The following is a 17,736-nucleotide window of genomic DNA, read 5'->3' as shown; positions in this document are numbered from 1 at the left end:
TTGTTGTATACGTTGTTGTTGTTGTTTCGGAAAGAGAACCGGTGAAGATAAGGAAGTAATATTTTGCAAAAAAATGTGTAACTATGACTTAAATCATCTTGTGTTTAAGGTTTTATGTCAATTATGTGTATTTGATTGAAAATAATTGCAAAGAGGGTATGATCAAAAAGAATTTTACTCAATAGCTTAGTTGCAGAGTGATACATGTCCTTCTTTCCTATAGTTTCATCCATTCCTATAGATTCATCCACCCCCTTATTTTGATCATTAAGACATATTCCTGATAAAACTTAAGTTAGTTATGCTTATTTAGAAAAATCTATAACATAGATGTTGTATTTTGGTTAAACACATGTGAATTTTGATTTTTTTTAGGGAACAATTAAATTTTGGTAAAAATTATGTAAAATCTGCTACCCATGCTGTGTAAATACCAATAATTCTGCAAATATTCACGTTTTAACAGTATTTTTGTGTTTATTAGTCTATAAGAATATTAATTTAGTGATTTATATCCAAATTACTTAAAACGTTTTTATGTTTTTCTATAAAAATGATGACTGAACAGATTGATATGAAAGACACCAACACATCAGGGTTGCTAGGGTGCACACCTAGAATTGGCCTGTTACTAAGGAAATACCTGCCTTGTAAATTATTTTGCCATACTTTTGTGGGGAAGATATAAAATGTTTAATTAAATGTCTCACTTGCACTGAAAATCTTTTCATTCAGTAGAAAAAGTCAATTTCACTCTTAAGTGGCCGAATATACAGGAAAAGTTTGAGTAGATAGTCCTATGAGAGTGATAACTTCAAAGTTATTATTACTTATTATTTTTTAGAAAAGATACTCTATTTGGTTCGATGTCATCCTGCTCCATACTTATAAGTTATGATAAGGTGTTTCATGCCTTGATCTTAGGGCCATAATTTTAGCAGTTTAGCTATCCTGTCCATTCAGATTATTGACTTCTTGTAGATTTTCTAAAACATATGAGAATACTAATTTATTGTATAGTGCGCTTAATATAATTGTTAAAAAATTGTTTGTTCCAGTTTTCATGTTTTAGTTGGGTTTTGAAAAGGCAGAGACATGTTATCTACGTCTCTGGAAAAGGTTAACATCTAGTCAATACAAATTGCCGCCATAGAGTCTTTTGATGATTTTTGCTATGGCAGACTCTTATTCTGAACGCGAATTATTTCAGCTAGTTAACATCGTGATCATCTGATGAAATAGTTCATTCGTTTAGACCGTTCCAAAATAAAATAGCTTTAATGTAAAAATAATTAATTCTGATATTCTTTTTGCTCTTTAATGTCTGGAGTTTCCAAGAATAACCATGCAAATCTTTTTGTGACAACCAAAACAGTTTGTCCCATTTCAGATGGTCAATATTGTGCATGCATTTGAACAATCATAATATCTGCTCTTCACCATAGATTATTAATATTGTATAAACCATGTTCATTTAGCTATTGTAGCTAAGAAATATTAACATGACACTCAGTAATGCTATTATCATTCATAAGGCATAAATAAATTGTGTATATTTTTGTGTGTACCCATTTTCTTTGTTTTTATGCCCCCAGTAGGGTGGCATATAGCAGTTGAACAGTCTGTCAGTATGTTAGTATGTGTGTATGTCAGTCTGTCCGTCCGTCAGAAAAAAATCCTTTAACGTTGGCCATAACTTTTGCATTATTGAATATAGAAACTTGATATTTGGCATGCATGTGTATCTCATGAAGCTGCACATTTTGAGTGGTGGAAGTTCAAGGTCAAGGTCATCCTTCAAGGTCAAAGGTAAAAAAAAAATGTTCAAAGCGGCGTTCTCATGAAGCTGCACATTTTGAGTGGTGGAAGTTCAAGGTCAAGGTCATCCTTCAAGGTCAAAGGTCAACAAAAATTATTTTTTTGCAAAGCGGCATTCTCATGAAGCTGCACATTTTGAGTGGTGGAAGTTCAAGGTCAAGGTCATCCTTCAAGGTCAAAGGTCAAAAAAAAAATTCAAAGCGGCGCAATAGGGGGCATTGTGTTTCTGACGAACACATCTCTTGTTTCTATTTATATCATTCATTAGCAGGGGTATAAAATTCCAGTCGCCCGCTCGCATTGGTGACTTACTATTAGCATCCGGGGAATTCAATTCTGAAACACTCGCCCGATCGGATGACCGCATTTTCATCAACATAAAGTTCCTTTCTATGAATAAATCCTGAAATCCTGTTCAATCCCATTTTTCGCACCTTCTCTGTGTCTTCACTCATAGAGCAACAAGCATACTGGCCAAATGCTCAACACCCTGGAATTGTAACAGTCTCACGTCAGTAGCTTATAGCACGTACTTCCCATGGAAACGTCTTCACTGTGGCATTAGGAATCAAGTGATGTACTTTTTTCCTTACACACGAAATACATGCATTGTCTGAATTTTACATCAGCTAATTTCACGTCATCATGTGTCTTGTGTGTAGAAAAAATTGGGTACACTTTTGGGACTTAACATTGTTACCTGTTCGTATAACCCATAATTGCTATGAGATATTTATTTAACTTAATTAGTTTGATAATTTAACGCAGATGTAATTCATTTAAATGGGTAAGCCAATAGAGTTGTTTAAATAAATTATATTAAACAAATGATGTGCTATACATGTGCATCGCAAGTTATATCGCGATCATGATCCATGGATCTGCAGTGTAGTAAAGTGAACAACTGATTACTTAAAACATAGAATCATTATCATTTTACTGTAAAAAATTCGGCGCAACCACAAAATAAGTATGGGTGACCTAATTTTGTACTCTGGTGGCCCTGCAGGGCGACTTGCTTTTAGCAAAATTTTACACCACTGATTAGGCATAAATAAATTGTGTTTATTTTTTGTGTACTCGTTTACTTGTGTTTAATATTACCATAACACTACTAACATTATTTTTCATAAGCTTCATTATGTTTATTTTACAGCACCTAAGTTGTCGTCAGATATGAGAGCAGTAGAAGCCCTTGTCCTGCTAGTGTTGCAGTTTCTGTCATTGACAGCAGCGCTTGATAATGGACTGGCCAGGACACCCCCTATGGGTTGGATGCAATGGCAGAGGTTCCGATGTAATCTGAACTGCAAAGATGATCCAGACAATTGTATCAGGTAGTTAGTTCATTATAAGACCATGGATTTGCATTTGACATCGAATAATATATTCAAAGTAGTTTGAGCATGACCAATATTTAGGACCAATACTTTCAATATTTTTATTTTATATAAATACATTTTACAATGAAAATTAATTGTTATGTAAAGTCAAGTTGACCATTAACAGCCTTTATTTGTTACATCACAGAGCATTAAATGATTGTTCAAACTTTATTTATTACTATTTACAAGCACTTGTGTGCATTGTCTTCAGTGAGCGGCTGTTCATGCAGATAGCAGACGCAATGGCAAGCAATGGATACAGAGATGCTGGGTACCAGTACGTATCAATTGATGACTGCTGGATGCTCCCAGAACGGGGACCGGACGGTCGTCTGCAGCCTGATCCAGCCAGGTTTCCCAGTGGCATCAAAGCACTGGCTGATTATGTAAGAAGTCTTGCATGTAGATCTGCACATGTTTTTTCCTTTTACTGCTTGTATTATTTACCGACCTCAGTATGAAGGGCTTCTTTTTTATTCATCATCGTTCATTGAAGGAAAGATTTTTAAAAATCCGTTATATTTATTATGTGTTTTTACTTTTTTCAGAAACAAGGTTATGGTTTTTCTGAGACAATTATAATATTTAAACATACCATTATGTTGATCTACCTGATACAAAGGTGCCTGATATAATTTTGAGGTATATGGTAGGTGTTTATTTCAGTCAGTTTTTAGAAGTTTGTCATATTACTCAGAATCAACTGCAAAGTCAGCATTTTTGGTAAAAATGAATCAGGTTCAAGAAAACAAGCAATTTGATACAAGAATGTAGTACATTTGAGACACTAGAAGAAAGAATAACAGCAACGCATTAATTTTACAAATATTTAAAAAATAAAAACAGGTCTGAAATCTCAACATAATGTCATTCAACAGGTAAATTAACGTTAAAGAGTATTTGCTTTCATTATTTCTGTAAAACAATGAAGGTTAGTATTAAAATAAACAGAAAAAACTCCCATCAGGCTCTGCACAAGTAAAAAAATGCCATTATTTTATTCTAGGCCTCACCTGATACAAAACTAGAGTAACCTGTTAGTTTTTTTGTAATTTTTTAATACTGAGTCTGTAAAAGGTATAAATTGTTCATGAATTTGAGTATGTAGATTAGGCAATTTCTTTGAAAAGCCTCCCTGAGTGTAAATGTCTGTTCATTTAAATATTATTGTAGCAGGGTTCTTTATAATGAGAACTTATACTGCCTTGCTGAGCTAGCTTTTATAGTGACGAGGTAGGTAGAGTGTCTGCCTGATTTGGAACCTGAAGGCCTAGGGTTCAATCTCCATTGTGGGGATTTTTCATAGTTGGGTTATATTGGCACCCATCGAAAAAAAACAATGTGTGTGTCAGACATCCCAAAGATGTCATGGCAGTAGAAAATTTGTGGAAGAATTTTGCAAATGGAGGGGGTTTATGTACATGTAGTAAGGTCAGTATAAGGGGAACTTATACTGCCTTTCTATATGAGCTAGCTTTTATAGCAGGGCGGTACAGTGTCTGTCTGATTTTGAAGCGGTAAGTCCCGGTTTCAATCTCAATTGTGGTCGGGGCTTTTTCAGGCTAGGGTACATAATTTATATCAAAAGCAGCTAAATATTTCTGAGTCTCTAGCGGTAAGCAGACAAGTTGTTGATATGGTAAACTATATTTTGTGTGTGGTTTAACCTTTCCATATATTTTTCTAATTGATAAAGGGTGTTTGGTAAGCATTGCATTAACTTCATGTTTCTTATGTGAGGCTATGAAACTGATTTGTGAATACTACGGTATACAATATATATTCATTACTCGATTATGCTTTTTAAATCATGTAAATCTATTGAAAATATATAATTATAATTATATAACATATTTGTCATATTTATAAATACTTCTTTTTCTTTATTTGATACCCTAGTAATAAATTGTCATGATAATAAATGAGAAACATAAAGTTCTAATAATAGCAACAAAAATTAATAATTCAATATTTAAAAGATAGGCTGTCATCCAATCCATAAGGCTGCACTAAATGGACTTGATAACATATATATATCTTTAATCTTCAGATCCATTCCAAAGGTTTGAGACTTGGCATCTATGCTGACATGGGTCTTCACACATGCAAGCTCTACCCTGGCAGCAAGTTCTACCTACAGACAGATGCTGAGACCTTTGCCAGCTGGGGCGTAGACATGCTGAAACTTGACTGCTGCTGGGCAGGTGGACTGGAGGACTTAGAAACAGGTTTCAATTTTAATTTAGGCTTGTTTTGGGAAAACTGGTCTTAGCCTGTTTAGTCCGCATGGGCAGCGGCTAATCAGGGACAACACTTTCTGCTTTATAATGTACTAGTAAAGCTTGAGGTGTAATATCTAAATATTACTGATTATACTAACGCTACCATAATTGATTGAAACTTTACACTTGTGTTAGGGGTTATATTGTGACATCACTTACCAAGTTTCTATAACTCTGACCTGCAATTATAATAGCATAGTAACTCGCAGTCTGTTCAGGTTTTATGTCCTTTGCTGCTCATCAGTATATAAGGATTGGAAATGTAGCCTTTAAAACTTGAATTTAGTAAGAAAGGTCTTTAACTAAATGTAACTTTCTAAAGGACTACAAATGTGTAAATATACATATCTAAGTGGTAACGGGTTTAACATTAAATCTTTAAGAATCTTCTCCTTAAACACATAGGTAAGGGGTCGAATATTTGTTGTGTGATAAAGTAATTACTTCTATACATGTAGTAATAATTAAACATTCTTATTTTCTGAAACATCAAGAGTTTGGATTTAATATTTGTTGTGTAATATTGTACAACGACCCTCTTCTGAGTTTGTTACAATTATTTCATTGGAGTCAAAAATAGGCCACACTGCAGGGTTCACATGATTAAAAAAAATTATATCCTCCGAAACCACAACAATCAGCGCTTTTATACTTAGAATATTACTGCTGATTGATAATGTCCCAGGGTTCAAAACTGGCCATGACTTAAGGATCGCATATACATACCATAAGCCTGCGGGGACTGCACAGGCTAATCAGGACAGACACATTTTGCACATTCATTAAGCCCCATTTTCTCCCGGAGGGAGGCTTATTATCAGTGATTGCTCCATTGTTTAGGCTACCAGGTGATGGAGTTTTTCCTGTTCGTTGTTCATATCAGTGATTGCTCCATTGTTTAGGCTACCAGGTGATGGAGTTTTTCCTGTTCGTTGTTCATATCAGTGATTGCTCCATTGTTTAGGCTACCAGGCGATGGAGTTTTTCCTGTTCGTTGTTCATATCAGTGATTGCTCCATTGTTTAGGCTACCAGGCGATGGAGTTTTTCCTGTTCGTTGTTCATATCAGTGATTGCTCCATTGTTTAGGCTACCAGGCGATGGAGTTTTTCCTGTTCGTTGTTCATATCAGTGATTGCTCCATTGTTTAGGCTACCAGGCGATGGAGTTTTTCCTGTTCAATGTTCATATCAGTGATTGCTCCATTGTTTAGGCTACCAGGCGATGGAGTTTTTCCTGTTCGTTGTTCATATCAGTGATTGCTCCATTGTTTAGGCTACCAGGCGATGGAGTTTTTCCTGTTCGTTGTTCATATCAGTGATTGCTCCATTGTTTAGGCTACCAGGCGATGGAGTTTTTCCTGTTCGTTGTTCATATCAGTGATTTCTCCATTATTCAGGCTACCAGGTGATGGAGTTTTTCCTGAATCAGAGCACTCGGGTCACAAACCGGCCCATACTGTATGCGTGCAGCTGGCCGGCATGTTCAGGATCGCAGGTCGGTGCGTTTAAGTTTGACTGTAATTGAAAGGACTTCTCAGATGGGCAAATCGACAAATTCAAACTGTATGTGTTACAGAATCAAAAACGAATGTATGTGTCATAATCAAACTAGCCAAATTACACTAATCACTTAGAAAAATATTAAATTAAAACTATTAATTTTTTTTTTACAAATAATTATCAATTGAAATACATGTACATAAATAATAAAAAAGTGTTTGAAATGCTTTTGAATGATAATTTGGAAAGTGTGTGCATAACTAGGGCCTTTTCTCCGATAAGCCCCGAATATGAATCAACTTAAATTTGAATAGGAATGAATAAAAACCTGTTAAACCTTTTGGCCATGAAGTTAAAGTTATTTTAGATTATTTTTAATATTATAGTTCTGTTTGCACAGGCTTATTTGGGAAGACATTTTCCGCATAGACTGGACTTTTGTTTTGAAGAGACTTCCTTTACAGAAAACATTTCATGGAAGCAGAAAGTGTTGTCCCTTATAAGCCAGTGCAGATAGCACAGGCTTATCTAAGATGATAATTTTTTGCACATCCATTAAGTCTTATACAAAAATTCTTATAAATTCAGACAAAATACAAGCTGGTGGCCCAACACTGTAACATGTGGAGAAACTTTGTGGACATTAGAGATGACTGGAGCTATGGTAAGACTATCATGTTGTTAGATTGTCCTCCTTGTTATACCTGTACCCCTACACATGCACTTTGATAAGGGGAATATTAGAATCACTGTGTGACATGTTACCCTATCAGCATAAAATGTTATACATTTCTGGAGCCAACAACTCCTACATATATCCAGTGACTATATAGAGTCTACACATATGTGATCACCATGTAGTGTAGACATTCAAGACCAGTTTCTTGCACTACAATCTAAACAAGTGTGATGTATTTACTCTTGATCGTAGCGCACGACTGGTGCAGGGGTATTAGTAATGTTTGTGACAAAGCTAAATGTTTAAAACTCTGACAGGTTATAAGATCTCATCAAATCCTTAAATAATATAATTACACTTTGCTTTATTATAAAACACATTTTCTAAGCATTTTTATTTAAAAAATGACAAAGTATTATATCAATAGGCTTGCGATTGAAATAAAGATCATTGCACACTGTAATAGATACTCGCACTGATATGAATTGTGCTGTATGTTATTAATTAAAGATTAAATTTTTCAGAACTTCATTTAAGTGTACCAAGAAGTGTACAAACAGTAGTGTATATTGCATGTACATGTATGGATGACACAGTCAATAATCAATGTTTAATTCTGGCAATAACTCATTTCAGTGTACAACACAATCGATTTCTATGGCAACAACACCTACGGTTTCCGAGAGGTAGCAGGACCAGGTAACTGGAATGACCCTGACGAGGTGAGCATCTGGGCCTTGTTGTATCCAGGGTGTCCCCTGGGAATAGTTGAAGAGATGTCGGATAACGCCTAGTAGAGGTGTTCTCTCTTATCGTATCAGGAAAATGCACAATTAAGCAACCTAAAATCGGAAGTTTAGGTACTTTTCAAGTTGGAAATCAATAACCAAACTATAATGAAGTGGAAAAAAAACTGGCTTTTTTTTTAATATACTGTTCTAAGGAAGTGGGTCTACTTCCATTTAATTTTCGTCCTGACATTTTGATAAATGGCACACGCCAATATCTGTTTTTCTGTGCTTCCGCTTACAGTTTTTACATAGAAATACATTTACTGGGTGCTAATATATTAGTTACGGGCATAGTTATAGCCGCTTGCAACCATATAGTTAACTAGACATATGAAGTTGAAATTTTTCTGCACATGAACCTTAATTAATTCTTTGTGTCCATTATTATAACCACTTGCATCAATGTAGTTAAATAAATAGACAAATAAAGTTGAAATTTGGCACATCTTCATAATAAGGATGCTCCTTTATGACAGTGCTATTATTAGCTCGACTATTATATATGAAATATATACATGTATAGTGGAGCTATCCTACTCACCCCGGCGTCGGCATCTGCGTCTGCGTCTTCGTCTGCGTGCAAATGTTAAAGTTTTCGTACTACCCCAAATATTTTCTTTGTCCCTTGACATATTGCTTTCATATTTTGCATACTTGTTTACCAACATGACCCCAACCTATAAACAAGAGCAGACAACTCTATCAAGCATTTTGTCATAATTATGGCCCCTTTTCCACTTAGAATATGCAGCGAATGTTAAAGTTTTCGTACTACCCCATTTATTTTGTTTGTCCCTTGACATATTGCTTTCATATTTTGCATACTTGTTTACCAACATGACCCGAACCTACAAACAAGAGCAGACAACTCTATCAAGCATTTTGTCTTAACTATGGCCCCTTTTCCACTAAGAATATGCAGCAAATGTTAAAGTTTTCGTACTACCCCAAATATTTTCTTTGTCCCTTGACATATTGCTTTCATATTTTGCATACTTGTTTACCAACATGACCCCAACCTATAAACAAGAGCAGACAACTCTATCAAGCATTTTGTCATAATTATGGCCCCTTTTCCACTTAGAATATGCAGCAAATGTTAAAGTTTTCGTACTACCCCATTTATTTTCATTGTCCCTTGACATATTGCTTTTGTATTTTGCATACTTGTTAACCAACCTATAAACAAGAGCAGACAACTCTATCAAGCATTTTGTCATAATTATTGCCCCTTTTATACTAAGAATATGCATATTATTGATAAATCTATGTCAAAGTTTGCGTACTACCCCAAATATTTCCTATATCCTTTGACATATTGCTTTTATATGTGGCATACTTGTTTACCAACATGACCCCAACCTATAAACAAGAGCAGACCACTGTATCAAGCATTTTGACATAATTATGGCCCCTTTAACACTTAGATAATTGAACCTTTTGCTTTAATTGCCATAACTTCTTTATTTATGATCACATTTTATTATTACTTTGACAAAACAACACTTACCTGAATACCACAATGGATTCCAAACCCCACATTATACCCCCCTCTCACCCCCCACCCCCTTACCCCCCACCCCCCCAACATTTTTTTTTAAACATCGTCTTATAAATTACCACACCCCACATTATACCCCCCTCTCAACCTCCCAACCCCCCCCCCCCCCCCCCCCCGAAAAAAAAAAATTTTTTTTTTCCTTTTGTTATTTTTGAAAGATCGTCTAATAAATTATTGAATATGAACAATTTCCCCATGATGGGTTACGTTATACTGTCAAGCACTCGAATAGTCGAGCGCGCTGTCCTCTGACAGCTCTTGTTTTTACATTACTAATAACCAAACACTCCAAAATGATGGCGTCTGCGTTATGCTCTGATTAAGATGAACTTGCAACATCTTCATGTCACTATCTAGACATGCATTCATTAGAAGATTATGTTCAGGGTCATTGTGTTAGGTTGCTGACCAAGTTCCATTACTTTCAATTGAGCATAATTTGTACCCCTTTTGTACTGAATCATTGCTGTTGTTAACATTTGCAGGCAATTACTCCATAAATATGTATCTACCTTTGATATTAAAATAAAACTTGACTTGTGACTTCAGGGACTTTATGACCAATACCTATAACTTTGATGAGCTTTTTAGTAGGATAAGGTCTCCTTTTGTACTTATAAAAGTTCTGTTAAGGTTTGCATGCAAGATGAAATTTAGGCCAATTTTTGCATGCAACAAGTACCTATCTCTTTAACCACTAGGGATATTCAATTGATACTTCACTCATGTCTTCGTGATCATCATGGGAGATCACTTACCAAGACCCATAACTGTGACATGCATTCAGCAGAATTAGGCCATTTGGGTACTTAGATATTCAGGGAAACGTTTGAGTGTGACAATTCCATATCTATTTCTGGTGTTGGTATGAAACTTAAAATATGGTTTTAAGGTCTATATTAATAGTCACCCACCAAGTCCTATAACTTATACCAGCCTTTTAATTGGATTATGATCTCTCTGTTTTAACTTAGAAACAGTTAGGGTTTGAATGCCTGCTGAAATGCAGGTAAAAGATTGTGTGCAACAAGAACAAATCTCTGTCATTACTAGAGACATTCAATTCAAACTTGACCTTTGGATCATCATGTAAAAGTTTGCCTGCAACGACTCCATATCCTTATATCCACAACAGATATTCAAATATCTGGACTGAACAGGCTAATCAGGGACAACACTTTACTCACATGCCTTAAGCTTGGTTTTCCTGTAGCGAAACTCATATATCAAATTATACATGTATTACCATATTAATTGCAGCTTTCCATTGGTAACTTTGGTCTCAGCGAAGACCAAGAGAGGGCCCACTTCGGGATGTGGTGCATGATGGCCTCACCGATGTTCATGTCCAACGACGTCCGTCACATACGCAAGTCATCACAGCAGCTGCTGCTCAATAAAAACCTCATCGCTATCAACCAGGATCCCCTGGGCATACAGGCATATAGGCTGTCCAAGGTAGACTTTTTAACCAGGATCGCCTGGGTATACAGGCATATAGGCTGTCCAACATAAACTTTTTAACCAGGATCCCCTGGGTATACAGGCCTAAAGGCTGTCCAAGGTAGACTTTTTAACCAGGATCCCCTGGGTATACAGGCATATAGGCTGTCCAACGTAGACTTTTAACCAGGATCCCCTGGGCATACAGGCATATAGGTTGTCCAAGGTAGACTTTTTAACCTGGACCCCTAGGTATACAGGCATATAGGCTGCCCAATGTTGACTTTTTAACCAGGATCCCCTGGACATACAGGCATATAGGCTGTCCAAGGTAGACTTTTTAACCAGGATTCCCTGGGTATACAGGCATATAGGCTGTCCAAGGTAGACTTTTCAACCAGGATCCCCTGGGTATACAGGCATATAGGCTGTCCATGGTAGACTTTTTAACCAGGATCCCCTGGGTATACAGACATATAGGCTGTCCAAGGTAGACTTTTACCAGGATCCCCTGGGTATACAGGCATATAGGCTGTCAATGGTAGTCTTTTTAACCAGGATCCCCTGGGTATACAGGCATATAGGCTGTCCATGGTAGACTTTTCAACCAGGATCCCCTGGGTATACAGACATATAGGCTGTCCAAGGTAGAATTTTCAACCAGGATCCCCTGGGTATACAGGCATATAGGCTGTCCATTGTAGACTTTTCAACCAGGATCCCCTGGGTATACCGACATATAGGCTGTCCAAGGTAGACTTTTACCAGGATCCCCTGGGTATACAGGCATATAGGCTGTCAATGGTAGTCTTTTCAACCAGGATCCCCTGGGTATACAGGCATACAGGCTGTCCAAGGTAGACTTTTCAACCAGGATCCCCTGGGTATACAGACATATAGGCTGTCCAATGTAGACCTTTTAACCAGGATCCCCTGGGTATACAGGCATATAGGCTGTCCATGGTAGACTTTTCAACCAGGATCCCCTGGGTATACAGACATATAGGCTGTCCAAGGTAGACTTTTACCAGGATCCCCTGGGTATACAGGCATATAGGCTGTCAATGGTAGTCTATTCAACCAGGATCCCCTGGGTATACAGGCATATAGGCTGTCCAAGGTAGACTTTTTAACCAGGATCCCCTGGGTATACAGGCATTTAGGCTGTTCATGGTAGACTTTTCAACCAGGATCCCCTGGGTATACAGACATATAGGCTGTCCAAGGTAGACTTTTACCAGGATCCCCTGGGTATACAGGCATATAGGCTGTCAATGGTAGTCTTTTCAACCAGGATACCCTGGGTATACAGGCATATAGGCTGTCCAAGGTAGACTTTTCAACCAGGATCCCCTGGGTATACAGACATATAGGCTGTCCAAGGTAGACTTTTCAACCAGGATCCCTGGGTATACAGGCATATAGGCTGTCCATGGTAGACTTTTCAACCAGGATCCCCTGGGTATACAGACATATAGGCTGTCCAAGGTAGACTTTTACCAGGATCCCCTGGGTATACAGGCATATAGGCTGTCAATGGTAGTCTTTTCAACCAGGATCCCCTGGGTATATAGGTATATAGGCTGTCCAAGGTAGACTTTTCAACCAGGATCCCCTGGGTATACAGACATATAGGCTTGTCCAAGGTAGACTTTTCAACCAGGATCCCTGGGTATACAGGCATATAGGCTGTCCATGGTAGACTTTTCAACCAGGATCCCCTGGGTATACAGACATATAGGCTGTCCAAGGTAGACTTTTACCAGGATCCCCTGGGTATACAGGCATATAGGCTGTCAATGGTAGTCTTTTCAACCAGGATCCCCTGGGTATACAGGCATATAGGCTGTCCAAGGTAGACTTTTCAACCAGGATCCCCTGGGTATACAGGCATAAAGGATGTCCAAGGTAGACTTTATAACCAGGATCCCCTGTGTATACAGGCATATTGGCTGTCCAAGGTAGACTTTATAACCAGGATTCCCTGGGTATACAGGCATAATGGCTGTTCAATGTAGACTTTTTAACCAGGATCCTCTGGATATACAGGCATATAGGCTGTCCAAGGTAGACTTTGTAACCAGGATCCCCTTGGTATACAGGCATATGGGCTGTCCAAGGTAGAAATTTTAACCAGGATCCCCCTGGGTATACAGGCATAATTAGGCTGTCCAAGGTAGACTTATCAACCAGGATCCCCTTGGTATACAAGCATAATTAGGCTGTCCAAGGTAGACTTTTTAAACCAGGATCCCCTGGGTATACAGGCATATAGGCTGTCCAATGTAGACTTTTCAACCAGGATCCCCTGGGTATACAGGCATATAGGCTGTCCAATGTAGACTTTTTAAGCAGGATTTCCTGGGTAAACAGGCATATAGGCTGTCCAATGTAGACTTTTTAACCAGCATAACCTGGGTATACAGGCATATAGGATGTCAAATGTAGACTTTTTAACCAGGATCCCTGGGTATACAGGCATATAGGCTGCATAAGGTAGACTTTTTAACCAGGATCCCCTGGGTATACAGGTATATAGGCTGTCCATGGTAGACTTTTTTAACCAGGATCCCCTGGGTATACAGACATAGGCTGTCCATGGTAGACTTTTTTTAAACCAGGATCCCCTGGGTATACAGGCATATAGGCTGTCCATGGTAGATTTTTTAACCAGGATCCTCTGGGAAAATGGAGCTTGATGCATGTATGTAAAGTGTTGTCCCACACTGGCTTGATGCATGTATGTTAAGTGTTGTCCCACACTGGCTTATCAGAGACCACAATTTCCACCTAGACCAGATTTGTGTTTAGATGAGACTTTGAAAGTGGAAAGATTTGTCTCTGATAAGCCTTCACCAACTGCACAGGCTTATCTGGAATGAAATTTAAAGCACATGCATTAAATCCCATTTTTCCAAGGCTAGGCTCTTGTAGATTATTGTAGAGGATGGTGCAGTGCTCCAGCTAGGCCTCAATTGAAGGGCGCCACGCCCTGCCCTCCCGAACCTCCGCCCTGCCCTTCCTATGGCCTCCCCTGCCCTAAAAAAAATAAAAATATATTATTTTTTTACATATGATGATTAATAAATCTCTTATTACATTGTAGGTAATCTATTCCTAATTTGTTTACATATGATGATTAATAAATCTCTTATTACATTGTAGGTTATTTATTCCTAATTGTAGACATTAAATTTAAATGGTTTAATAATGGTTTTATATTAATGGAAATAATATATTCTAACAATTATTAATAACATATAAATTAAGATGCAACAGGAAGCATTCCAGAAACACCCGCGCGCTTGAAAAAGCCCTTTTACAAAATACTGTGCATCAAAGGTGCCCTCTTGACAAAAAAGCCCCCCTGCCCTTTTCAAATCCTGGCTGGAGCACTGATGGTGTACTTGAATCACCATGGACGTCAGCCTGTAGCGGCACACTTGGTAAAATCTTTGGGGAAAAAAAACGACACTGCTCAAGAAGCTACATTTATGAATGAATATTGGTGAAATTTGATCAGAATGTTCATCTTGACAATATCTAGGGTTACTTCGAAACTAGGTCATGTACGTCCCATAACAAGGTTACCAAGTTTTATCTTGTAAAAGCGTTTTACCACTCTAGAAAACACATTGATCACTCAATCAGAATTAGTATCTTGACAATATCGAGGCCAAGTTTGAAGCTGAGTCATGTGTGTCCAAAAAATGTGTTGCCAGGTCAAATCTAAGATAGCCCTTGTTTCTACTCTAGAGGCCACATTCATGACTCACCTTGGATGAATCCCATTCAGAATGTGTTTTCTTGTATGCTGAGTTTTTAGAAAATCCTTGTTACTTATGACTTACTATATTGATGTCGCTTGGTCAAAATTGTAACCATTGCAAAATAAAGACAAAGCTGGATTTTGGGCCACCTTAATTACAAAAACAAGGTAACCGTGCAAATCGTATGAAAAGCTTTTTACCACTTTAGCATCCACAACTATTAGTGTATCTTAATAAAACATGGTCACAATGTTTATTTGAAGTATGTATCAAGGCTGTCTTTGAATATGGATAAAGTGTGGTTAAAAAAACAAGGTTTAGAGGTAAACTCTTTACAATTGGCGTACCTTGATCTCAGGTGGGCGCTTAATGGCCATCTTGTTAACCCATTTATGCCTAGTGGACACTCCCATCCTTCTAAATTGGATGAATTTATTTCCAAAATTAGGGATGTCTAGTATATTTATTTCTATATTAAGAATATTTCTTACAAAAGCAAACAGCACAGACCCTGATGAGACGCTGCATCATGCGGCGTCTCATCAGGGTCTAAGCTGTTTGCCAAGGCCTTTTTCTAGACGCTAGGCATAAATGGGTTAATGATTCACATGCATGTCAATTTCAGTCCTCAAATGGCATGGAGACCTGGATCAAGCCCATGTCTGGTTCCCGTTATGCCATAGCAGCCTTGCTGTCTAACGACTATGGTTCCCCTGTCTGGTTCACGTCCACTCTGGCCGATCTAGGGCTGAATGCCACAGCTGGGTACCGTATTACAGAGGCATTTGAGAACCAGTTCATGGGCAAATATCTGCCAAGCGACACCTTGAGGCTGCTGGTGAACCCTACTGGGATTCAAATTGTCGTCGCGGAAACCATACAACAATAAATTGATTTTTGTGTGTAGATTACATACCTATGTAATTTGGTCGTCATAAAATCCAAACGGGGATTGGTTCTTTTAACTTTTTTATGGTTTACATAAGTGCAGGTGAATAGACTAAGCAGATTTAGATTCATACATATTGAAAATAATTATGACGTGGCATACATAGTTTAAGTAAGGGATTATGGACATGTTTATGTCTAAAAATGAAAAGTTTTAACACAGAAATACATGTTAAATATCATATGTCAATTATTGTTTTTGTAACTACCCGTACTTTATAGGATTTTTTTTTCTGAATCAGACATAAAATATATTCTTATAAAATATCCATTGGAGATGGGTACTTTTATGCAAAATTGTGTGTTTTTAAAAACATATTTACGAGTTTAAAAATGTACAAAAACCCACACACCCTGCAGGGCTGCCAGCTGATACAATCAGGTGGTGCTAACTGATATTGTGGTCGCCTTTAATTTCAATGTCAGATATCTAGTATAGTTATCCATGTATGTTTTTTACGGTTTATGATTTTTTAGCTGGTAAATTGCGTACATGAAATTGTTTGGACATTTACAAACAGTATCACCAGGCATCTAATAGTACCAAACACGGACAGTCAAATCATGTGACTACCAGACACATTCACTTGTAACAAAATCAAAGCTCTGACTTTTCTGAAAATGGATCAGCTGGTTGGGCAAGTATATTTGAAAGCTTACTTAACTGGAGCATAATTTAAGTCACAAATGTGAGAGGGTGCGTGGACTTTTACACCCCTAAGATTAGGTAATAGTATTGTTTAAATTCCAATAGTTATACAATTCTCTTTTTGTTTTCCAAAAATTTTTCAATATTATTATATTTCCGTTATTTATCTGTGATTTTACATTCCATTTCGGTAAAAAAAATCAGTATTTTTTTTCATTATCCTATTGAAAAAGTTTGCTTTTTTTAAATTGTGTATTTGTTTATGAATTAGACATAAACAGATTCATATACATACATTTCTATATATAAATATGTATCACTTTAAGAATTTGAATATCAATCTAAAAAGTTTGTTATTTAACTTATGTATGTAAATTGTATCGTCGTCCATGGTTAATATTTTCTTGAAAAAATGGTAGTTAATTTGTTTGTACACGTTTTGACACTAAACACTAAAACAAACAGAAAATAATGTTTGCTTAAGCCACAGGCTGTATGTCATTTATTTGTCAATTATGTATTAAGAAAACCAGTCACTTAATTTCAAGTTTTGTTTATTATTTTTTAAGAAACCAAAGTCGACTATCCACATGTTTGTTCAATGGAATTTCATCATAAAAAATATTTCTTAAGATATGCATTTTCAAATAATATATACTTGCTGCATTTCATAGCTATAATAGATGTTCTTAGTTGACTTTCTTTTTTTATAAGGTATATATACATATATATATATATATATATATATATATCCATTCTTAGTTCTGTTCAGGGAATTGTAAGCCAGATTATTTTTTTTTTGGTTAGAGTATTGATCAGATAAACATGTTTTGTATATGTCTCTCAATAAACATAAATACAGTGCGCATAGGTTGTTTTTTGTAAATCATTCTTTGGCCTTCTTTTATA

At 36.9% G+C, this 17,736-nt stretch overlaps 1 protein-coding gene across 3 annotated transcripts; it reads left to right on the top strand.

The window, feature by feature from the left end:
- Window positions 1-4: 4 nt before the first annotated feature.
- LOC127876436 (alpha-galactosidase A-like) lies at window positions 5-16,975 on the top strand. Of its 3 annotated transcripts, none has more exons than XM_052421718.1 (9): window positions 5-55; window positions 2,975-3,155; window positions 3,415-3,589; window positions 5,254-5,431; window positions 6,884-6,981; window positions 7,575-7,650; window positions 8,302-8,387; window positions 11,278-11,475; window positions 15,856-16,975. In XM_052421718.1, exons 2-9 carry the CDS (start codon window positions 2,995-2,997, stop codon window positions 16,117-16,119), a joined length of 1,236 nt encoding a protein of 411 aa, XP_052277678.1. In that variant the 5' UTR covers window positions 5-55; window positions 2,975-2,994; the 3' UTR covers window positions 16,120-16,975. The 3 variants fall into 3 exon arrangements, with proteins under 3 accessions (XP_052277678.1, XP_052277677.1, XP_052277679.1); XM_052421717.1 differs by having other exon boundaries at window positions 15-77; XM_052421719.1 differs by having other exon boundaries at window positions 32-156.
- The last annotated feature ends 761 nt before the right edge of the window (window positions 16,976-17,736 follow it).

The sequence above is a fragment of the Dreissena polymorpha genome, chromosome 4 (assembly GCF_020536995.1).
Source record: "Dreissena polymorpha isolate Duluth1 chromosome 4, UMN_Dpol_1.0, whole genome shotgun sequence".
Lineage (NCBI taxonomy): Eukaryota > Metazoa > Mollusca > Bivalvia > Myida > Dreissenidae > Dreissena > Dreissena polymorpha.
Note: the sequence above shows the minus strand (reverse complement) of the source record. Positions and strands in the feature narration are given on the sequence as shown.

What these genes read in the sequence shown, in the direction of transcription:
- LOC127876436 (XM_052421717.1), top strand. An exon ending in CGGCATGTTCAGGATCGCAG is followed by an intron (nt 6,982 to 7,574) that starts GTCGGTGCGTTT and finishes TTATAAATTCAG; the next exon opens with ACAAAATACAAGCTGGTGGC. An exon ending in ACTGGAATGACCCTGACGAG is followed by an intron (nt 8,388 to 11,277) that starts GTGAGCATCTGG and finishes TATTAATTGCAG; the next exon opens with CTTTCCATTGGTAACTTTGG.